We start from the raw sequence: 25,447 nt of genomic DNA, 5'->3' as shown, positions 1-25,447 counted from the left end.
GGGAACTAGAGCCGTTGGTCCCGAGATGAACTAGCCCCGAGCTAAAAATTTAGTATATAAAGAAATAAAAGAAAAAAATAAGTTTGGAAACTTGGTTGTCAAAAGGAATGGTTTCAGGTACAAGAAGTTTATAATTGCAATTCGAATATACAAAGCACGTTGACCCTAGAGAATGAAACTCACTGAAAGGAAAGCCCTTGTTAATCAAGTGGATATGCACATAAGAACATCTCAACAAGATGCAGTTATAATTTCATCGGCACCTTATGGCTGTTTAAGATTGCAATCGGTCGATGCATGGCAAGGTGGAAATCAGTAGTAAGTCAACACGTGACTCAATGATCAAGCTTTGCATTGTCGTCTCGTCGCTCAATAATGCATGCAGCAATGGGATGGATGGGCATTGTGTGGGTACACACAAAGACCAATCGAATCAGTCTTGGCACCTTGGCAGGTAATTGATCATCCAGACTGTTGATTGATCAAGAAGGAACAATTTATTCAATGATCTGCAATTGAACTTGTCACCCGTTAAACCTTGCAATTGAAGGATGTTCGCCTCAGTGGTCATATCATTTGCATATCGGTGACATATGATGGAATGCGCAGGTACTATGAGCTTTACGCTATCGTTAGTACAATGTGGATTGCCCCTTTGAATGGTTGAAGTCGTCGACATTCGTTAGGGAAGCTTTTGTCAAGGACGAGTGTCACAGGTCAGCGTAAAAACAACAGAGCTAGGAGCTTTTGATTCCGCAAATGGGTGACGCTAACGGTGTCATCAATTAGTCACTCAGAAATTCCTACTTCCTTAACGACATCACACAATCACTGCACTCGTTTCGAAATCCACATTACGCCAAATAATTAGTTTTAGCCATGCAACCGGTAATACAAAATTACACCCAACCGATCTTATCACTTTGGGCCGTGTTCGAAGCATTATGAACTTGAGAGACATCACACGTTGTAATGCGACCCATCAGCATCCGGTGGGCGGAGATGAGCTATTGAGATGGAATTTTAGTTTTCCTCTTATAAATTGTAGCCCTGGACATTGGGATGCTCTTAGTATACGGGAATTATTCAGTTGGGAGTGATTTAGTACACATCGGTGGGATATTACCAGCAGACTTACTTGGAATATCCAAGTGATGACTAAATTTCTGGCGGTTTTGGTGATTTTTGCGGTCGTCAAAAGTGTAAGTGCAATAAATGGCCGTTGCTGAAGGGAATGTAGGATTCCCAAGTGAAATACTGCGAATGATTCATTGTTAATCGATCTGTGCGATCTGTGTGAGGGGTTTAATTTTTATCGATTTCTGTGGGCGCGAGCCGAATGATTTTTATGTCCAGCCTAGTAGAAAAACTTTACGAATTAGAAGAACTTACATTAAAAAAACTATTAAAGTGCTGTTATGTCCTCAGTAAAATTCTCAGATTAAAATAACAGCAAAAGAACTAAGTGTTGTTAAGAGGCATCAACTAATGTGTATAAAATCCGAAGTGTACAAAGTTTAAAGCTTCTAACTTACATCGAAAGAGTCACAACAGCTTTGTATTTACGTAAAGAAGTTTCAAAAGGATACTCGGTCTTTAAGAATTAAGAGTAATCCCGAGTGTTGCCATTGTAGAGGAGTCGTCCCGGAGAGCGTTTCAAGTGCTGTGAATAATTCCGTACAGCTGGTGCTCTCAAAGGGGGATTTGCAATCAGACTCCTGAGAAGGTAACTCAGGGAGTGTGGTGATGCCGCACCACCGACGACCCACTAAAAGCAGCTCGCTGTACGTGAGACATTCTCGCTGAATTGCTCAAGTCATGTACAGAAAGCACAGATATCACCCTTGGCCTCAGACCCTCATCTTCCTGGAACCACCTTACGGTATTTCTTCGGGAAGGGGCCAGTGCGTATAGCACTTCCCAAGTAATACACGAAACATCTTTCAAAGGAATCCTTCCCAAGAATGGTTTCAAAGATGTATCAATAAAAGCATCTGTAACTTACTTAGTTCTAGTTCCGTTGCATATTAATCAAAAGCTCATAAGGTTCATTGGAAAGATCCAATGAACTTGCATTTCACCCCTTGTTTGACGTCTAACATTATTGAAACGGCGAGATTTATTGCAAATGTCCTCTGCAAGCTTCAATGAAGTCAAGTTTATCAAGATGTGTTCTGTAACTTTTAATACAAACTCTTGAAACTTCTCCAAAAATGCTAATTTTATTGTTATGTTTCAATATACTTTCATTCAGAGCATCCGCAACATAACTTCATTGCATGCAAGCTGCGTTTCAGTACCTACAACTCAAAAAGATTCATCCCAGTTGCGTGAAAGTTGCACTAAACTACATGTTTGGCAGCATATCTATCCCAAAAACTTGAACGAAGAGAGATCCATCTGTACATTGCCTGAAATAGTCCGAAGAATGTTTCATGCCTTGAAGTTTTCATTAATGATATGTTACACTGTGGAACACGTTTTTGTCTGAAGCACCAAAATACTGCCATTTACTCAGTTAAGGATTGATGAATCCATTGCCGTTTTCAAAAATATCATAGCACGTCTAGTTTTTGAGATATTGGCTGTTGAAAATGCAAAAATTTACTATTTTAGCCAACTTATATGCAAGTTTGCCGGCTTGTATGGCAATTTATTTGCCTAATTTACCAAAGAATTTAAACGGTATGTGTATAACAATCCTTATCAATAAAGTTTATAATACGTTCGATGCGGAAAAGGTATTTTTTGATGATTTGAAGAAGTATTGTATTTTCCCATATAAGAGAAACCCAGAATTTAGTATGGAGGCAGTAAGTATGTTGAAAAAATCGGTTTAGTCTCAATTCAATCGTTCAATTTCAACCAAATTATGCCCAAATTGAAAGTTCAGGTCCTATTTTACATGCTTGGTGGATTGGATCACAAAAAAGTTCGATAAATTATACCTTAAATTTTATGTAAAAATTAATAAAACCAGTATTATATACAACTTTGGTGACCTGTATCTAAAAATTGTGACGTGCTGAAACATTTCTAGAATGGCATCAGATTCAGCAACCCCAAAATTACTCGAGACACATAATTTGATTTGGGGCCTTCCTTAGCCGAGTGGTTAGAGTCCGTGGCTACAAAGCAAAGCCATGCTGAAGGTGTCTGGGTTCGATTCCCGGTCGGTCCAGGATCTTTTCGTAATGAAAATTTCCTTGACTTCCCTGGGCATAGCGTATCATTGTACTTGCCAAACGGTATACGCTAGGGTTGCTAGTACCGACCCCTTTTGACCCGGTAGTACCGGTAAAATACCGGTACTGGAAGATTTTCTTTGCAATAAATATGAAGCATACAGTATAAGACAATAAATCACATTTTTTCTAGGTCGTCAATTAATACATATTTTTTGAAGCTTATTATTCATTTTTGTACATTAAAACACTGACATAAAATGGTCCTAATATAGTAACGAGTAGACCGTTCTAACTCATGAAATAAACTATTATATGAGTTTAAATACAAGTTTTGTCTGGTATGGTGGACCACATTCATTCAAATCTATCCTTTAACCATCCACAGTTGTCCGTTTTATAGGATATTCGAAAAAGTTGCGGATGCCATGTGTAATATTTTATGTGCGTCGAAAAATCGTGCATAATCAATGGTTTATAGACGATTTTCATGTTATCACCGTGCTTTTCATTCAAAAACTTTGATTTAAAAATGCAAAGCATGTTCCAAGTTCAATGTTTAACTGCCATACAAGTGCGTATTTCTGTGACAAAAGTTTCAGACATCAATTTTCTGGGCCTATCCGGAAGTTGCTCAAAGTTTTGTCCATGCATCGTGAAGTGTTAACGAATATTTCGCTTTTAACTTGAGAGACTCGTAATTCAAGATTTATTCCGAACAATTTTTATCAATCTTTGTGCCATAATTGAGGCACCTTTAAATGCTTCAATATCCTGAAACCCAGTTGTCCAGAAAACTTAATATTCACCATTATTTGTATTGATATTCGATAATTCGTACTTTTAACGTTTTTTTACACGGAGATACACCATCTTTAGTGCTGTAAAAGTGATAGTAAGAATAAGCCTTTATATAATACGTTCCTTGATCGCCCTAAGAAGTTCGACATCAACAAACTTGACCAAATCTACGTTCAATTAATTGTGAAAAAATTAATTGATTCAAACAATTATTACATTTTTCATCAGTACCGAAAATACCGGTACTGAGTGCTTCCCAGTACCGGTATTTCAGTACCAGAAATTGGCCGGTAATACCTGTACTTTCGGTACCGGTACTCCCGGTACCAAAACCCTAGTATACGCGTATACGTATACGATTGCGATAATGGCAACTCTGGCAAAGAAAGTTCTCAGTTAATAACTGTGGAAGTGCTCATTGAACACTAAGCTGAGAAGCAGGCTTTGTCTCTGTGAGGACGTAATGCCCAGAAGAAGAAGAACATAATTTGATCCTTGAGACACGCAAAATTGTCATTTTTGTTACGCTGTGTTATAGATTGGATCGCAGGTTTATTTTCGAATTAGTTTTCTTAGACTGGGGTTATCAACACGGCTAGTTTTAGATTAGCCTACGTTTCGCCCGAATATATTCGGCCTTTATCAAGTATAAAATCAGTTAACCGTTTCTCGTGACATCTTTAATGCTGTTAGAGGAAATTTTGGAGTCTCCAGGAATAACATACTAGGATTTTCAAGTATTCATGCAGAACTTGGAAGCTTACTGAAAAAATCGTCCATGGATTCCTTTTTTTTAGAATATTGCGCAATGACAACTCTATTTATATTCATAGTTTATTTGATTTGATCAATAGTACAAAAGAGTTGGTGGTAAAACTGAGGCTTATTTAAGATAATTTGTTCCACTTAGAATTTGGCCACACAAAATGAGTGATATTTCTTAGAATAGCGTACAAGAAATCTTAGTGCATTATTTTTATTTTTATATAAGAAAATTATTCCTCAGCATTTTAAATTGTTCCAGTGTAACTTTTCGCTGAACTCCACCCATATTTATTTTGCACAGTACCATTGTCTACATTCTCTGCCATTTTTCCAGAACATTCCTAAATCAGAAATAATAGAAAATTTCGATTTTTGATTATTGCACAACATATTTTGATCAGTTTGATATATAGACTGATACTTTTCAATTTTTTTTTTTACTAAAATCTACGGTATTGTGCAACCATACCATGTAATACTTACCATTCTATGACATCACATGACAACGGGTAAGAATCTTTGAGGAATAGAATGAATAAGAAAATTCAATTCTGAAGATAATTTTTCATTGTTGATTTGTACATTTTGTTGCTCCAGTTGATGGTTTTGTTCCATCTGCAATAACTTTTGCAAATATGTATGAATTTTGATAAAAATTCCATCATTGAATCAATTATTCTTTCGAATCAAAAGACTGTAATATGTTTCTCGCTATGAAAACTAGAGGCACCACAGTTATTAAAAAGAAGCGGCCAAATACTTAGTGGAAGTGACTTTCTGTGTATATCTTTTACTACTGGACTGCAAAGTGCGCCTTCATAAGTGCAAAAATGCAATCGCGCATTTTTATTAGCGTTTTTGCACTTGTAAAAACTTCTGCGATAGTGGTGAAAGAAATGCGCAATATGTATTCTGAAGAAATTTATACAATGATGCCACCAGAAATTCATTCATGAATTCCCAGACAACCAGAAGTCATTACCTCAAAAGTAATTTATTCATACAAATGACATCACATTCATACAACACGATGGATAAAATCATTTGAATGATGTGTTAGCTCGCATAAAACGCTACTTTCCGAGTTCATTTCTAGTACATTTAGTTTCTTCTCGTATACTAGTACAAAGTAAGTCGGATCAATCCGTAGCATATTTATCATAAATGAAGTCGCACAAGATAACGAACTAGTCCGCAGTAAAATTTAAACACTCGCATTACATACCATTTTTTATCATATAAAATTTGCACGTATATCGCCTCCACTTTTGTTCGTATATGGCCTTAACGCAAAGAGGCCTATCTATTGGAAGAAACGTTGGAGAAATGCCTTGTGATATTAATAAATTAATCCACCGAATGACTTCAAGAATGTTTTCTAGAGAAATTCCTCGAAAAATCCCTATATGTATTTGTAAAAGCATCCCTAGTGAAATTGCAGAATTATTCTTCGAAGGATTTCCTGAAATAATCCCTGGACGAATTACTTAAGGTATTTCTGGTGCAATTGCCAATAGAAACTCTGAGGTTATCCTTAATGTGATTTCTGGAAAAATCCATGGAAGAATTTTCCAACGAATGCCTGGAAAAAATCCTTGAGCAAATCTGGAAGAATCCCTGGGGCAACTTCCGAAGGAATTCCTTGAGGTATCAATGGACGTATTCCTAGAGAAAAAAGGAATCGCCAGGGGGATCCTTTGAAACTGTAGTGATCTACAGAGGTTCCCGGAAAATCTACATACCTAATACACGAGATCAGGGATAAAATTTCTGAATGGAATCTAGGAAGATTTGCCCGACAGAATTGCTCAATAATTTTAAAGACTCTGCAAGAATACCTTGTACAAATTATACCATGATATCCATTTGCCAACGCCATATTCCAATCAAACCATTCAAAACGAACGAAATTTTGCAGAGTTGTTCGGCCTAGCTCTACTCACTCACGTAGCGGATAAATTTGGATCTTTGCAGGGTTACTCGGAGACAACTCACTTTGAAAAATTTCTCGATGATTCCGAAATATCATCAAATTGCAACATATCGGAAGTACCCGACCATTGGATTACATAAAAATTATATCACATTTATATTAAGGTTTGTTACAAAGGGGCGGTCCAGATTTCTTACGCGCCATACATTTTATTTTTAATTTTCATACAAAAAATCTTATCATGGGGGGAGGGGGTGTTGAAAAATCCCGAAAAATGCCTTACGTAATAAATGGACAGGCCCAAACAGCAAATTTTATTTCATTTGTGTTAGAAGCATTTTTAATTGATGGAGGAAATATAAAATATTTGAAACAAAATCAAATACAATAACCAAGGCTGTTTCTAATTTGTTTCAATTTAAAACATTGTTATAACACAACTTGTTATACAAAATCTGAGAGCGTTATTATCTATTCATTAGGCCGAATGCTGTAAGGCCGAAAGGGTCGTTATCCCGAAAAATGGCCGATAGTTCTAATGGATTGTAAGGCGCATGAATATTATAAACGGTCAACAGTTATTTCTGCCTAATGACCCTTTCAGCTCAATGGCATTCGACCTAATGACCTGCTCTCGTTTATACATGTAACTTTTTATTGATGTAAAGAAAATTACTTTTTTTTGGTATAATTTAGTGACGGAAAATAACGAAACAAGTTATGTTTTTGTTTGATTTAAAACATCATGAGTTATGTTTTTGTTTAAATTATTACACATTTTATTTCAATTTTGTTCAGTTTAGAAAAAAAAAATAGTTTTTGATATTTTAACTACTAATCAGCCAAAATTATAACATATGTTGTTAGAAGAAATGCGTAACAAAATCTGTTACAACTCTGTTGTAATCCACTGGTCGGGTATTTACGCACACTAGCGCCACATTGTGGATGAACAACTGTTTAAAAGACAGATTTTCATCATATTTCTGATATTGAAGTTTTTAGTGTGTTTCGGCAAAAATTACAACTCCCCGAATGCTCGAATGAAACTCATTATTTCGTTCGCGAGTATCACAGGCAGTTTAGTAACAGTAAATTGAACGGAAACTTCTAATCTTGTGGCAAGCGCTTGGAAATTCCTTATTTTGTTGTCAGGATAAAAACAAACAAATATCAACGATGATTTTACCCAGTGAGTGCCAATATAGGCGAGGGTAAATTTATTAATTACTCCCTGATTAAACTAATTTATTCAAGTGACATTGTTTCTCGATACTCACATGATAAAATATCTTTTGAGAATTTATGGCACTATATTTCACAAACTGTATCTCGCGAAATATAGAAAGCATCGGGTAAATTAATTTTGTTTTGTGATTGGAGAATTTGCTGAATTAAGTATTGTAGCACCGCCACCATTCCGGATCGCGCCAGTGAGAATCGCGACGCGCCTCAACTCGCCTCATTTCTAAATAAGTTTTTTTAGTGTGGCGCTGCATTCTTACGATTTTTATGAACACAGCGCACTATTCACATATTAGCTGCCACGCTCGGGGCCCGAGAAACCAATAATTTTAAATAAATGTTGGTCTTTTTTAAATAATAATTTTAAATAAATATGGATTACGCGAGAACCAAAAGTGTGAAGAGGTTAAAAAAGAAAAACAAAACCTTGGAAGGAAGCGGGCCATTTGACATAAAACCCCTTCTTTCAAAAGATGCCTGCTCTTCATGAAAGATTGTTATGCCAAATAACCATTATGCCAAATGACCCTATGCCAAATGGCTTTATGACAAATTACCCAGACCCACTTTAAAAAGCTCGCTTTTGAAGATTCTGAAGAAATTTATTGGGAAATATATGAAGGAAACCCTTTGGAAGTTACTACAAGAACTGGAGCTCAATTTTTTATGGTTTTTAAAGTATTGCTCGAAGTATTCTTGATAAAAAAAAAAACAAAACATTGAAAAATTCCTTTATGAATAATCAGAGGTTTCTTGTACAGTTTCCTGGAGAAAAAATTCTGCGAGAATCTCAGAAGCTCTGCTCGATTTCTTGGAATTGTTGCTGATGTTATAAAAACAATCTTTGGAGAAATTCCAAAAAAACTTGTAGAAAAATTAATTGAAAATTTCCGACGAAAACCTTCAAAGCAGTTTTTAGAGAGAAAGAGAGAGTCTTTGAGAACTTTCTGTGAAAAAGTTGGAATAATGAAATGAAAATGATTGAAGGAATAACTGTAAAATATCCTACAGGAAGTTTTGACAGAATTACCTGAAGAATCACTGGATTTTTCGCTAAAATAATTCCTATAACTACTGGAGTTACCTGAATAATTATTTGCAAGAAAGACAGAAAAACTCTTGAGGATTACCTGAAAAAAAAAATATATCTAAAGAAATCCATGTCGGGACTCTTTATGAACCCAGGCAACTAAAATGTACGTATCACGAAATCACCTTCAAGATTTCTTCAAATATTTGACCAGCGATTCCTTCAGAAATATCCATGCAGGATGGAATTCCTTAGAGATTCCTTCAAGAGTTCCCCAAGGGATTTCGTCAGAAGTCTTCCAAATAGATTGATTTACAAATTTCTCCAGGGATGTATTCAGGAATTCTCCCAGGGATTACCTGGGGAATTTCCTCCACGGATAACTTGAGGAAGTTCCCCATGAATTCTCAGGGGATTCCTTTTGGAATCCCACAAGTTTTTCTTTAGTAATTCTCCCAATGATCCCACCAGATATTCTCACAAGCATTCTTTCCGGAAGATTCCAAAAGATTTCTTTAGAATTGTTTCCCACATAAACGCTTCCAGATATACCTTCACAAATTCCCTCGGGATTTTTTTTAGAAATACCTTTAGGAGTTCTTCAACGATACATATGAATACCTCAGAAATTCCTGCAGAATTTGTTTCTAGCTTAATAATTTGGAAGTCTTTCAGGTATTTCTTCAAGAATTCATTTAGCTCTGCTTACTCTGGAAAACTTTCTTGGAGACTATTTTATGAAGATTTCGAGATATTCTTCAATTGCACTATACCATATGTATTTACGTATCAGGTATTGGATGAATTTGGAACATTGTGGGCTCTGCTAGTACTTTCTCAAAGGCATGGAATGTAGATTCCAAGATATGCCGAGAAACACTTGCACCACGTTGTGGATGAATTTGGAAGGGTCTCGCAGGGCAGTTCTACTCGCTCTCGTAGTGAATGATTTTGGAACTTCGAAGGGAAGCTCTGCATACTGGAAGACAGGAATGTTCTGTTTCGTTTAGATTCCGAAATATCCCACAATTGCAATGAACTAGAAGGACTCAGGCACACTAGGCCACTTAGTAGATTAGTTTGGAATTTTGTACACACTCAAAAAATATTTGCGAGCTCGGCATTTCAAATTGCTGAACTCTCTCGGCAGCTACACTCTTTGCTGATAAATCAGTTAAAAATTTATCGTAACCGAGTAACCGGAAATCCATTAAACTGGAATCTCGGATAATTTGATTTTCAACCCGTAACTCGGCAACAGCGCATGCCGAGCACCAACGTTTACCATCCTCTCACCAAATCCAGTTGTGGAAAGAGCCAACATATCGGTTTATCAATAAGATTATTGAGATTCTCAGTATTTTGTTCTACTGCCATATTGTCTGGTCTTGTAAACGAATACATTCACCTATCTTGGTTTTATCATTGAAAAGTGTAAAAATATTACGATTTGATTGCGAAAACATAGATAATTCAGAAACGGGATTATAGAGGCTCGCACCAAATTATCCGTAAGTATTGTATAGGTATATTTTTTTTCTTTTATTTTTCAAAGACAATAACTTGTTCTTCTATTGCATCCGGAATAGGCAATTCCATTGAATATCAAAGGGCAGATGCATCATTTCAAGTCTATAAAATGACATTTAGACGAACTACAGCATTGACCACTTCCTTCTGAAATACTGAAATACCGAGAACACTAGGATACTTAGAAAACACGGTTACCAAAAAAATAAATTATGTTAAAGCAGTACCTCAGAAAAGATTGTTTTGATTTTTTGCTGATATTTCAGTTTTGAGAATACCGAGGATGTCAGTTTTACGTTAGTAGTTGAACACTTAAACGCAAACCGAGTTTATCAGTTTCAACTTGTAAACCGAGATCAATGCCGAGCGGTCGGCTGTGCTGATCTCGGTTTCAGAAATCCGAGATTCGGCATTTAATTCTAAGTGTGTGGCAGCACTGCCCACAAATGTTTAAAATAATGTTCTATCTCGGTCAGCTTCCGAGATATTTCACCGGAAGTAGTGTTGTAATGGTTGATTTCTGTACCATAACATATTCTGGAGGGAGATTTGTTCCTCCCTAGGACAATACGTAGTAGCTGGTCGAAATCATGAGATATCCGGCCGCAAAGCCAGTTCCGGACAAGCGGCGTGCAATACCCTATAGTGTGCATGATATTTTTTGTCCCTAGTTTCTATCATTTGAGTATTGTGATAATTAGCATAATGCTATATCTCAAAGAATTCCAAGGAATTACCATGAAGGATTTACATAGATCACTGGGGATGTGAAATTTTCTGGAGTATGAATTCCCTGAAAAGAAACTTGAATAGTCTTACATAAGTCGTTGTTGAATCTGTATTCCTCAGAGTAAGTACTGGAATGTTCCAAGATAGGATGTTTGGGAGAAATTCTGAAGAAACTTTAAAGAAATGGCTATTGGTCAAATTATTTTAGGTGTCCTTGGAAACTTCTCGAAAAAATTAAAATGAGCATTTTTATAAAAATCTAAAGAATAAAAGTTTTACTCTTTGCAAATTTTTACGAAAACTAGCTGATCAGTTCCTGATATTATTCATAAAAAATAATAATAATAATAAAGTGTAAAATTCCTAGAGCAGTAATTCATGAAGGTGTGATTAGTGGGATTTATTGGAACACTCATTGACGGTATTCCCGGTTATTTCAAGAAATTGATACCAATCTGTTTTCTCCGTTGTTGTTCTGTTTTTCACTGGGATTGGAAAACGCTTTATTTATCCCAATTTGGGAATTGCATTAGGTTAGGAAAGTACAAAAAAATTCTCAGCTATGATCAATATTTGCTGTTCCATGCAAACGCTATAACTCAAAAGGTCTTGTGTTTAGCCTCATGGACCGGTGTTTCCGCCTTTACGATATAAATGGTATAACAATCTCGCTCGTCATACACTTTGCTTTTTCTTTCAGAAGTTACGTCTCTTTTGAGACAGATCCTACTGCTCAGCATAGTGTTTTATGATCAATAATTTGCCAAATAACCATATTTGCATTTGCAAAGCGTGTGGCAAGCACGAAGTCGAGAAAATTTTCAACCCGCAATCGTTGAGTCCTTTGCTTAACTAACTCGTTTATTTTTGCCTTAGTACCATTATGGAAGCGCAGAAGAGAGCATTTTGGAGCAGGGAAAACTTGCCGTCATTGGAGCAATTGCTAAAGCTAAGGAAATTGCCGACCGTGGCATAAGCGTCAAATCGGAGCGTCAACAGTCGTATGGTTAGTATGGTCGTTAATCTAACATTCACCTCAAACCGCACTGACTATATTGTATCATGGCACAGACATCTTCGGCTTGAAATTTGGCACCAACAATGGGATCGAAACTGGATTCGGTGATGCAGCTACGGAGAAAAATCTTGAAAAAATTGAGGACGACTTGTTTAGGCGCAGAAAACGCTCACTGGCCGTTCTGGAAGCTTTGAAGGCAGCAGGACTGTTCAGTACCAACTCTGCTGTGGGAACCAATGTGAATATTGTAAAGATTAACAGCGTTTCCAATGTGAACAACTATGGGCCGACAACAACTCCGGAGGCTACGACCGAAAGCGCGAAGCGAAGAAGGCGATTGATTGGCGACAGTCGGAATCCAACCATATATGGTGAACTGGAAGAAAAAGTCTCGTACACAAGCAGCGACCTCCAGATGGATAAAAATGCTAAGTTCCAGTCTCATACAAAAGGCGGTACCCAATCCAAGCATCTAGTTCAAATGGAGCAAAACGAAATTGAGGGTCCCATTGTGCGTAACCGAAGATCACTTGACGAGAAGAACGATCCAGAAAAAGTCAAACTTGATGATTGGATTGAAGACGACACGGGTAAAATTTTCGGTGCTCAAAGAATGAAAAGAGCTTTAGTCCTAAGTAAGTATGAGAACAAAATATCGTACTTTCAAAGTGACTCTGAGGCTAAGTCTGATGGTTCTACAAAAACTCACACCTTTACCGGATCACGCGAATCAAAATTGAGCAAAATTTCTGAAGAACCCGGTTTGAGCAGAGCGAAGCGTTCTCCTCAGGATATGGATTCAGATGTAATGCCAACCGATCTGCCTCCTCAAAACGGCACCGGTGGACCACCGAGGGGACCTCCTCCTGGAGAAGGAGGTAAAGGCGGTGGTGGAGGTGGACGAGGTCGTGGTGGTCCTGGAGGACCTGGCAGAGGCAAAGGAAGACGTCCTCCTTGTCCACCACCATCCGAAGAAAACACCGAGGAAGCATCCGATGGTCAGCGACGAAAACGTGAAGTTCACCAAGGAAATCAAAGCGATTCCAGTTATTATAGCAATTCATTGAGTAGCGAAGAAGGGTCACGCAGAAGGAAGCGGGAAATTGATGCCAATGCTGACAATGGAAACGGGGCTGTAAGCGATTCCAGTTTCTACAGCGATTCACTGAGTAGTGACTCCAGTGGGTCGTCAAGTGAAGAATCAGATCCGAACACCGGAGCTGAAGAGACAACAGAAGACGACTCGCAGCGAGTAAAACGTTCACCTTGCAAAGGCGGAAGCCGTCCAACCACACCTGCTCCGGGAGGTATGCGGAGAAGGAAACGTGAAGCAGAATCACAGTCAGCAGAAGTTGAAAATGTAAATGAAAAAGTAGATCAAAATTTGTCGTTTTTCACGGACGTGATGGAAAAGTTTTTCAAAGCTGTGAAGAAAGTAGCCGATACGGCCAAACAGGTGTTTAACGGTGGCAGGCGAGATGCAGAAGGTAGCAATCCTAATGCAGAAACAATTTAGTGTTTGATAAGGCAGTTTTTTTTTTAATAAAAAATGGGTTTTCTAGTTCTGTTACATTTGTGAGAAAATATCATGAGATATCCTTGGCATTACGAAAGAAAAGGGTACAACCGTGTAGGAGACCTTCAATAAATCATGTAGTCCTTACCTGGGGTCCTTACTAAGAAAGGCGTCTTGTAGAAGACCACGATAAAACAAGGGTCTAAAGCTTGGTGGATCGAAGAAGAAGCCATGTCTTCTTCTAATTCACTGGGATAGAGCCTGCTTCTCAGCTTAGTGTTCAATGAGCACTTCCACAGTTATTAACTGAGAGCTTTTTTGCCTAAGTTGCCATTTTCGCATTCGTATATCGTGTGGCATGTACGACGATACTCTATGCCTAGGGAAGTTAAAGGAAATATACATAACGAAAAGATCCTGGACCGACCGGGAATCGAACCCAGACACCTTCAGCATGGCTTTGCTTTGTAGCCGCGGATTCTAACCACACGGCTAAGGAAAGACCGCATGCTTTATGATTTCTCAGATTTCTTGATTTAAGAAACAGACAACTGGTAGATGTACTGAATGATTATTAAATGAATCACGAATACATGGATGAAAATATTTTGTAGGTCGAACTACAGTGCAGTGTCACGGTTCGATGTTGGCTACAAAACCGATCGATTTTTGAACACATTTTTCAGAAGTTTTGTCCAGCTTTTCTGAATGAATGCAAGTCTTGTTCAGCTTTGCTGGAAATAGGGTCCTAAAATGTTTAATGAAATCTTGTTTTCATTTAATATTACGAAAGAGCATGTTACTGCAACTACTTTAGCATTTTTTTCCCGCTCAAATATCGGATAAATCATATTAAAACTTTAATTTCAAAATTGGATCCATAAATGAACCTTGACACTTGAGATCATGTTTGACGTTCGCTTAGTCGACAAAAATACCACAGGGGTTCAACTTTTTAACACCGGGGTTGTTATTTTCTGACATTTCGGAAGGGACACGGAAAACAAAATACACCCAAAATTTGAGTTTAAACCAAGGGGTGTGACAAAATTTGAAAAAAAAAAACATAAAACATATTTTTTGGGCTTAAACCATCGGAAAATTGAGTAAACATATGTTTTTGACCTAAATTTATGCGTTTGGCACTAAAATTGGGACAGGGCTTTAGGACCCTATTGAAATTGTTTTTAATCCTTTATTAGTATTATTCCAATCATTACATTCATTTCTTATATTCAGGGTGTGAAATTAACGGTCACGTCGATAATCGTAAGCCTATCAATCAAGCCGATTTTCCGGAGGAAAAAGACGTGCGATTATATCAAACAAGGGGCTGGACAGCATTTGCTTTTGAGCTAGCTCTTGAGTTAGATAGCGAGCAACTCTGAGTAACTCTCGTTGCTTGATTTCATATGCACATAGCAACCCATGTAGCAACCTATTATTATGTTGGAATCTGTGGTATCAATGACGTGCGTTTACGCGGATAAGAAATGTCCTCTGATAGTTTCCCTATACGATCAGAATTTTGTGGTCTGCAAAATCCCTAAGCTGTTTTTTTTTGCATTTCATGGATACTTAGACGATGGGTATGTGTGTTATTGAGCTCCAGGTCTTCAGGAAAAGCAGAAATAGTTGAAAAACAGTTGTTTTGAAAGTGTTTTATTTCTGTAACAAGCACTATCAAAGCCTGAAGTTCTGTGTAAAAGTGTTGCCATCGTTATTCAATTCGGGAAAAAACGTGTATTCAGAAGATAACAACAAAATTAAACATTAAATTTTTGGGCTTGACGTTTGATTACTGACTCTATTAAACATATCTAGGAAAGTGAATTAAAATATCACATCAAGACACAACATTTCCCGACTCTACTAAACTGTAAAGGCATTGCTAGGAGTGCAAGCTAGTTCTTCAAAAGACAAAACACTCATAGGTCATAGAAAAAAAATCGAGTTCACATAATAATTTGTTAACAAATATTAATTCCATTTCCCCAACTTAATTACTACAACTTCGGACATAAAATACCTTCGTTCAGTTTTAACATTGATGATTCTCTATGGTATTTCCTCTAGAACTCGTAAGGCATCGGATGTTGTTGTCAGACACTACTCACGATGACTGTAATGAAAACAATTTCCCATGGGAGATGTAATTGATGTGTTACCTTTTTTGCCTTGGCCACTAACACATCCAAATTCAAACCATCGCGGAACTTAAATCTTGTGGTAGCAAAGTTTTCAACTCGTTCAATTCAAATTGTGCCAAAAAATCGATCTGACATATTGCGTACTTCGTACAATTGATTTCCGATCCAAGCTTGTTTTAAAGATCCAAGCAACCGAAAACAGTTTTGAGCTAAATGTGAGTAACTCAAGCTTGCTCTGTGTTCGAAGAGCTACTCTGAGCATAGCTGTCCCACCCCTAGATATCAAACCAGTCCTGCATTGCAGTGTTCTCACGAGATCTGCAGCAGCGAATATATATTATCACCAGCAACGAGAAGGTGGTTTCTTCCTTTTCTACTCTATGCTTCGTCGTTTTGTGTCTCCTTCGCTTCCACAGATTTAGGGTTCCTAGTACCGACCCCTTTTGACCAGTACCGGTTTTACGGTTCTCTAACTCTCAGTACCGGTAGTACCGGTAAAATACCGGTACTGGAAGATTTTCATTGCAATAAATATAAAGCATACAGTATCAAAAAATCATTTTCACTTCACTTCGTTCCATGAGCTAAATGACGTTTGAACCATTTTTAATCTAAACGATGTGAAAATTAGCGGGGATACAGATTAAAAAGTGTTCAGATTAAATATGGTCAAAGCAACGGGGGTACCCGGTAATACTATATTAGTACTTCCACCAGGACGTACATTAAATCTAAAAACTCTACTTATGTCAGTTCCCTTTAAATTTAGAATATGTTTCTTTGAAAAATCAGTGAATGGTAATTTTATGACATCTGGAATATTGTTGCTCCAAAAACTACTTCATATTTTTTCAGCAAACTTCTGATTGATAATGCTTTCGACATTACAAGTCTTTTTTGAAAATAAAAATTATAGATTTTGAAATTTACAGCCAATTTCTATCATTCCAGCCGATTCTAATAATCTAATCTAAAGGCTTGTCACATATTAAAAAATCTTTCATCGGCAAAAATTTGAAAAAAGTCGATATTTGTGTTTTTGATTTTTTCTAATATATGGGTTTATAGGAGAATAATAGAGTTTAATGAATTTCAACGGCTTGAATATAAATCTGGCGCATATTTAACTTGAATGAATTACACTGCGGAACACGTTTTTGTCTCCAGCACCAAAATACCACTATTCACTTAATTAAGGGTTGCTGAATCCATTGCCGTTTTCAGAAATATCGTAGCACGTCTAGTTTTTGAGATATCGACTGTTGAGAATGCAAAAAATGACTATTTCAGCCAAATTGCATGCAAGTTTGCCAGCTTGTAAGGTAATATATTGGCTTAATTTGCCACAGAATTCAAACTTTATGTGTATAACAATACTTATCATTGAAGTTTGTAATAATTTCGATACGGAAAAGTTATTTTTTGATGGTTTAGAGAATTGTTGTATTTTGCCATATATAAGAAACGAAGAATTTTGTATGGAGACAGCAAGCATGTTGAAAAAATCGATTTAATCGAAATTTAATCGCGCAATTTCAATCAAATTATGTCTGAAATGAAAGTTCAAGTTCTATTTAGCATGTTTGGTGGAGTAGATTACAAAAAAGTTCGATAAATTGTACTTTGAATTTCATGTAAACATTAATAAAATCAGTGTTTTATACAACTTTGTCGACCTGCAGCTAAAAATTGTGACGTGCTGGAACATTTCTGATAATGGCACCAGATTCAGCAACCCCAAATCTACTAGAGACACATAATTTGATCCTTGAGACACGCAAAAATGTCATTTTTGTTACGCTGTGTTATCAGACGCTTCAAATTGAGTATCATTTTCCACGTATACTCACACAATATGACCAGCATATCGTGGTATGCCGCATTTTATATAATCTTAAATTTAACTTATCATTTCAGAATAGATAGCTATTCTTATGAACACTTTGTGTATATGCTATCTGGTAAAACGATGCAACTGGGTCAGAAACTGCGTGTTCCAATTTATTGTTCTATGAGGCAATTCAAAATTATTCAGCCTATCGTTTAAATTGTTATTTTTTTCCTAAATAAAAATTCCGTTGATTTAGTCAAAGTTTCCTAAATGTGTTGTTGTGTTTTACACAAAAAAAAAACTTTTGAAGAATTAGTTTGACGATCAAATCATTAATTGCGACGAAAATCAATAGTTGCGGAGACCATAACTTTTTTGTAGTAGTTATCAGATATGAATGTTTTTCTTTTCCATCAGGTGTCTACATTGTTTCCATACCAATGGAATTGCTCATAATAGCTGAAATCGAACAGTACTTTTTTATTAATACAGTCGACTCTTCATTACTCGATATTCAAGGAAACATCGACTTATAGAATTATCGAGTTATAGAATATACCCACACAAAAAATCACAGAATCGAAGGAACAAATTTCTGTATTTTCAAAACATATATGATCACTTCTGTAGTAAAGCAATTTTATCTTGTTAATAGTATTTTACAAACTATAATTTGAAAAAAAATCGGAATGCTCGAAAAATTACGTTAATTCAACTGAAAATATTTTTCTTTACTCTCATGTTTTTTTACATTTATTAGAACTCGCAAGTATTTAGTCACCTCCAAACAAGAATTAGGCCAAGTTTCCCCAAATAAGAGGCATTTAAAAAAGATCAAGTTATGGAGAGAAATTTACCTCTCACGTGACATTGCCTAGTGGAGATATCGAGTTATAAAATATTGACTTATGGAGAGCACGCTGTATGGAAATTTGAAGGGACCGAAAAATCCATCGAGTTACAGAGTATACCGTGTTATGGATATCGAGTTGTGGAGAGTCAACTGTATATGAGGCAGAGATTTCCAATCATAAAATAAAATCCCAGAAATGGAGGCACATGTGCTATATGCGGCACTATATACAGTACTGGACAGAATAAAGTACGCATTGGCCGTTTTTCCATACAAAATGATCAAGTTTGGAGTCTTATATCTCGGTTTCTAGTTGTCCGATTGACCTGAAATTTTCACCGCAGCTTGAAAGTAACCTCAAATTTGCTAGGCTAGAAATTCATAGTTTTTCATTAACGAACTTTTAAGTTATCGCAAATCTCAAATTTTGATAAAAATAACAAAATTTTAAAGTAAAAATAATTTTTAAATGAAAACATTTAGAGCAATATGTCCTTCTGCAAAAATGTACAATTTGATAAGACACATAAATTTGCAGAACATCATTTTTCGGTAAAACTGATTGTTTTCAAAATATTTTCAAAATTAAATTTTGCATCATATGCGCCTGATTTCAAATAAAAGAGCGGGGTTACGTCGGATCAACACGGTGTCTTCGCCACAATCATTTGTGATAAGATGAAGAATAAATGAGACGAAGATAGCAAATCGATCCGACGTTATCCCCCACGATTTAACCGTTATGAAGGGCACAGTTTGCAAAACAAACACAAAAACTTTACAAATACTGTATAATTTTGTTACGAATATATCATCAGAATATCATAGATTGTTTTGAAATCTCACATTTTTGTATTTTATACAGAATACACTTATATTTTCTGTATATGTTTTACTTATATATTATGTTAACGTTTTACAATATTTGTAACTCTAGTTTAAAAAAAATATCATTTAGAGCTCTGCGCAAAAATCTTTCTTTATCTTCCACTCTTTCAAAAAAAAAAAAAAAATAAAAATTGTAAACAACAAGTAGTAATTCATTCAAGACTGAAAACGCGATACCAAATTCTAACAGAGCAGAGGGACATAGAATTATAGTATGTTTACTCTAAATTTGTATAAGGTTATGTCAATAAGTGAAATAGATAAAAACGGCATACCACGATGGGCTGGTCATATTGTGTGAGTGCAGAAAGAAATAAAGCTTAATTTGTTGTAACTGATAATTTGTTTGCATTAAAGATATGTCAAATTGGTCTATAACCAGTTGAATTTTTTTAAAAATTAGTGTAGCTCTGATATTCTCCTATGTACCGTTTTGATTCATATTACGGACACTTAAGGCTTCAGTGAACTTCAACTAATCGAAACATATATAAATTTAATCGTTCCCTATACAACTTTAGCGTAATCAGGCCTTGCAAACACTTAAATTTCGAATGCTGGGTGAAGATTTGGATTCCACAGCTTTAATTCACTTTAATCAACAAAAATGTTCGGCCTCTTCATGATTTTTATTCCGGACACAACCACACTTTTGCTTCATATTCCGGACACATTGATTCGAATTCCGGACAGCTCATGAAAAACACAATTAGAATAGTCGAATCATTAACTAAATGCACTAATCCGTTAGAAAGACGTCAAAACTAGTTGAACATTGTAATTTTCATGGATTGCTATGTAACATGTTTATAAAAATCATCTTTCAAATTGGGAACTTTTTGACGGCCCATTTTGAAACATTTCGAGTGAAATCTTTCCCATACAAAGTAGAGTGTCCGGAATTTGAATCAAAACGGTACCCATATAGGGGCTGTCCATTAATTACGTAAGACAATTTTCAGGGGTTTTCAACCCCCCCAGAGTTGCTCGCTGTCACTATCAACGCTTAAAATTTGCTGATTTGTACAGGCCGACTGCGGACAATTCGGATCAATCTATATCACATCAACATCATGTTGTTTACTCCATCACAAGTGCATTGATGGCGCTAGACTATGGATATCACTGATGGATTCTGTTTAGCCTTAAATTAATCAGTCAAAATGGTAATTTATCAGTACGATATTTTTTACAGTACAATACAATTAGATGGATTGAAACTATTTGTTGGTCACAGAAAAATAATAATATCATGGATAATTACCACGTGATCACTCATTCCGCAGTGATTATGATCTAGAGTGCGATGTCGCATCACTGCTGTTGGTTGTCAAATCAAAGTGATATTGATAGCTCGCAAGTGATAGTGATAGTTTTAGACCATCAGCCATTAGCTGATATGATCGATATTAATCAACTCTGCCCCTCTCCCCATGGTAAAATTTTTTGTATGAAAATGAAAAATAAATTGTATGGCAAGTAAAAAAACGCAGACCCCCCCTCCCCCCATAAACCCTTACGTAATTAATGGATCGCCCCATATGAGAAAAGGTCAAAATCACAAAAATCGACTTTTTTTAATTTTTTTTGCCGATGAAAGATTTTTTAATATGTGGCAAGCTTTTATTGCCTACCAAGGCTAAGTTTTAGTGAAAAAAGATCGGAGGTTAATGTAAGTTCGATAATATTTGTGTTTCAGCACACCGTGCGGGAATACCCGGTAGTACCAATGGGTTACATAGAATATCCAATGTTGAAACATTCAAACAAATGACAAATAAAATAATCAATTATTTTAGACAATCTTCTATTGCAACAATTAATCCCTAATATATTTAGGTTTAGTTAGGTTAAGTAAATTGAAAGCGTTTTTTTTCTCTTATAAGCAGGTAAAATATAAGTGAATGAAATTATCGCGGAAATTAGACGAATATGGTCATTTTTCACGCAACCCGACAATTCGTTGCCGCCTGTATCTGCGAGAAATAGTTATCGTGAACTGCTGATAATAGTACTGACGATAAGTTAAGATCGATCCGATCATTTTTACTGATCCAACTTTATCGGCTCTAAACTTATCGCGATAATAATTATTACAAAACGAAAATTGTTGCAATCGACGGGATTTGAATCTATGTCCATGACCAAAAACGTTTTCAGAGCGCGAACACCTTAACCACACTACCACGCTAGCTGAACAATAGGAAGGAGAAATTCAGTAAATAAGAGCAACCTGTGTAGGGTTTTGGTACTGGGAGTACCGGTGCCGAAAGTACAGGTATTACCGGCCAATTTCTGGTACCGAAATACCGGTACTGGGAAGCACTCAGTGCCAGTCTTTTTGGTACTGATGAAAAATGTAATAATTGTTTGAATCAATAAATTTTTTCACAATAAATTGAACGTAGATTTGGTCAAGTTTGTTGATGTCGAACTTCTTAGGCGATCAAGGAACGTATTATAAAAAGGCTTATTCTTACTATCACCTTTTCAGCACTAGAGATGGTGTATCTCCGTGTAAAAAAAAACGTTAAAAATACGAATTATCGATTATCAAATACAAATGATGGTGAATATTAAGTTTTCTGGACAACTGGGTTTCAGGATATGGAAGCATTTAAAGGTGCTTCAATTATGGTACAAAGATTGATAAAAATTGTTCGGACTAATTCTTGAATTACGAGTCTCTCAAGTTAAAAGCGAAATATTTATTAACACTTCACGATGTATGGACGAAACTTTGAGCAACTTACGGATAGGTCCAGAAAACTGATGTCTGAAAATGTTGTTACAGAAATACGCACACGTATGGCAGTTAAACATTGAACTTGGAACATGCTTTGTATTTTTAAATCAAACTTTTTGAATGAAAATCACGGTGATAACATCAAAATCGTCTATAAACCATTGATTATGCACGATTTTTCGACCCACATAAAATATCACACATGACATCCGCAAATTTTTCGAATATTATATAAAACGGACAACTGTGGATGGTTGAAGGATAGCTTTGAATGAATGTGGTCCACCATACAAGACAAAACTTGTATTTAAACTCATATATTAGTTTATTTCATGAGTTAGAACGGTCTACTCGTTACTATATTAGGACCATTTTATGTCAGTGTTTTAATGTACAAAAATGAATAATAAGCTTCAACAAACATGTATTAATTGACGACCTAGAAAAAAATGTGTTTTTTTGTGTAATACTGTATCCTTTATATTTATTGCAAAGAAAATCTTCCAGTACCGGTATTTAACCGGTACTACCGGCACTGAGAGTTAGAGTACCGTAAAACCGGTACTGGTCAAAAGGGGTCGGTACTAGCAACCCTAGGCTACTTCGATTTGGTGTTCGGAAAATTTGTCTAGAGCATCGAACTGATTGCTCAATTCGATGCAATTATCAACATTATCCATTTCACCCTTGGAAGAAAGTTCGCATTCCGGAGAAACGTCCTTTCTTCCATTCTTGCCACGTTTAGTGACAGTTTTAAACCTCAAATTTTTGGAAAGAAGTTGCGAATTTAGAGATTCACCCTTCCGTTTGTATGTAGTTGCAACCATGTTTAGTGAATGAACGAATGAAGACGTGTCCTTCGAGAGGTTTTTTTTTCCAAGACGGTGTCCAAGAAGGATTACCACCGTTAGCTTTCGGGGGGTGGGACATTTCGCATAAAGACGTTTTCCATAAGGACGTTTCGCATTCGGACGTTTGGCATAATGGACATTTGGCATAATCAAAATTATATACCTTCTTTAAAATGCTACCTGTTCTTGTATGAAACTGCTTTATGCGAAACATCCATTATACCAAACGTCCGTATGCGAAACGTCATGCGAAATGGTTCACCCCCTTAGCTTTCGCCAACGGGTCCAACGAAAAATCGAAAGCACGGATCCAAACAAGGATCGTAAAGGGATCAATAAGCATGAGCATGAGCATGATTGACCGCCCGCAGATGCTACTCCGTTATTGCAAGAACAGCTGTACTTACACAGGGAACCAACAGACACTACTCGGGATCAGTAGCATCCCCAGTGTGTAAGTACTGGTGCTCTCATTATTATAACAAACAATAACGACGCCGGCTGCGTCCGAATGCAGGTCAATTTAGGGATGGGAGGGAAATGTTGACGTGTTACTTGCTTTACGGAAGCCGAGGAGTCCTCTGCACTTCCACAAGTAGACACTGGGAATTTGGATTTGGGAAAAGTTTGGGTAAAAGATTCGTTTTGGTAAACGATAAATATATAATTTGAAATTAATGTGCCTAACCGGATTCGCGATATTACTCGATAAAAGCATTGAACGCCGAACAAGTGTTCGTCGCTCGCCCCACAGGAGCAAGCGACAAGATCAAAGGATCAAACACTACTAACGCGATCCGCGATACTATTCCACCTTGGTTCGCAAACGACGCGCGACATGTTTGATCCTGCCCTCGTCGCACGCCCCCGCAGGAGCAAGCAACCAGGTCGAAGGATCAAATAACACTCCAAATCGTAAAGGGATCAATAGTAGAAAAATAGTACTGAAAAGTACCGGTTTTTATTTAAGCACTGAGAAGTACCCAGGGCCCAGAGAAGGGCCCAGATAGCCGTAGCGGTAAACGCGCAGCTATTCAGCATGACCATGCTGAGGATCGTGGGTTCGAATCCCGCTGGTCTTTTCGTAAAGGAAATTTTCTCGATTCCCAGGGCATAGAGTATCATCGTACCTGCCACACGATATACACATGCAAAAATGGTCAATCGGCAAAGAAAGCTCTCAGTTAATAACTGTGGAAGTGCTCATAAGAATACTAATCTGAGAAACAGGCTTTGTCCCAGTTGGGACGTAACGCCAGAAAGAAGAAGAAGAGAAGAAGAAGTACTTTTTTATTGTTTAGGTAGATTTTAAAAAACTTCCAAGGTCAAAGAGGATTAGTGTACAGCACGAAGGTACGATTCGCACTTAGCACTAAGAAGTACTATGTGTTAAGTAATTTTCAAAACGTCCGAGAGCAGAAAAAAAATGTTTACGCACAGTACGAGAGTACGATGCGCACTTTTCCGCTGGTTCTCTACCGTAGTATCAAATTGATACTTATAAAATCCACAGTTGTTTTTCTACTGTGAGCAAATTCCATCGCATTAGGCAATTTAGTTGATTTTATATGGTTGGTGGACCGCTACTCCTTTGATTAGGAATTGGTTTCCTCCTAGATATCTAAGTATAAGCAGTCAGCCTAGAAAAGAACTGGTTTTCCTGCAGCCTCAGATAGTGAATGAATTATTATTCCATTTTGACCCCATCATCATCTAGGACTCTTCCGACCGTAACATATAAATATTAACAAGAACAGCTACTACAAGAGTACAATTTGATAGAACTCACCCCGCAACGCGCCACGAAAAGGTGATCTACCCGTGTTACGGGCCCAAGAGGTTACTGGTCACGCTTGTTGATCTAATGGGCTTCACTGAATAATCTTAGACAATATTGTTAGATTCAGCACTTAATTGAATTAGCACATGTGGATTTTTATTTTGTTCATAAGCATCCAATGTATCATATCATTAGTCACACTTGTAAATTAGATGACCTTTAATTCAAAAAATTTCTGGACAACATTCAACAGTCATAGCTCTTTAAAACTGTCAGAACATATTTTGGTGTGCTTGCACAGCGATACATATTTGTAAGGCCTTCGAGAGATCTTGGGTTAAGCCTGTTGATCTGAAACCTTGTTTCTGAAGCAGTTCTTGGATGAGTTTAAACAGTGGTTCTGTTTATAATGTAACGATATGGCCTTGTAATGGAGTCTTAGCAAGCACATATTTGTGCTTATGAGTTAAGTTGTTTTGTGCAAGATTTTGAGCTCAGAGGCAATAAATATAATTCATATTATGAGAATAAGTTGACCTATTGAAGAAGGCATTACTACGACATATGAGACAGTCTAAAAATAGCTTAGAACTATT

General features: G+C 36.7%; 2 protein-coding genes across 4 annotated transcripts in view; both read left to right on the top strand.

Annotated features, from left to right (window-relative positions):
- The window catches only part of LOC5577780 (ATP-binding cassette sub-family G member 1), a 180,668-nt gene that overhangs the window by 97,196 nt on the left and 58,025 nt on the right, over positions 1-25,447 (top strand). The gene's annotated exons all lie outside the window — the stretch shown is intronic.
- LOC5577782 lies at positions 1,061-13,806 on the top strand. Its single transcript, XM_021845073.1, has 3 exons — positions 1,061-1,202; positions 12,095-12,224; positions 12,290-13,806. The coding sequence occupies exons 1-3, from the start codon at positions 1,155-1,157 to the stop codon at positions 13,750-13,752; spliced, it is 1,641 nt and encodes a 546-aa protein (XP_021700765.1). The 5' UTR covers positions 1,061-1,154; the 3' UTR covers positions 13,753-13,806.

Source organism: Aedes aegypti, chromosome 2 (genome assembly GCF_002204515.2).
Source record: "Aedes aegypti strain LVP_AGWG chromosome 2, AaegL5.0 Primary Assembly, whole genome shotgun sequence".
Taxonomy (NCBI): Eukaryota; Metazoa; Arthropoda; class Insecta; order Diptera; family Culicidae; genus Aedes; species Aedes aegypti.
This window is presented reverse-complemented; position numbering and strand designations above follow the sequence as displayed.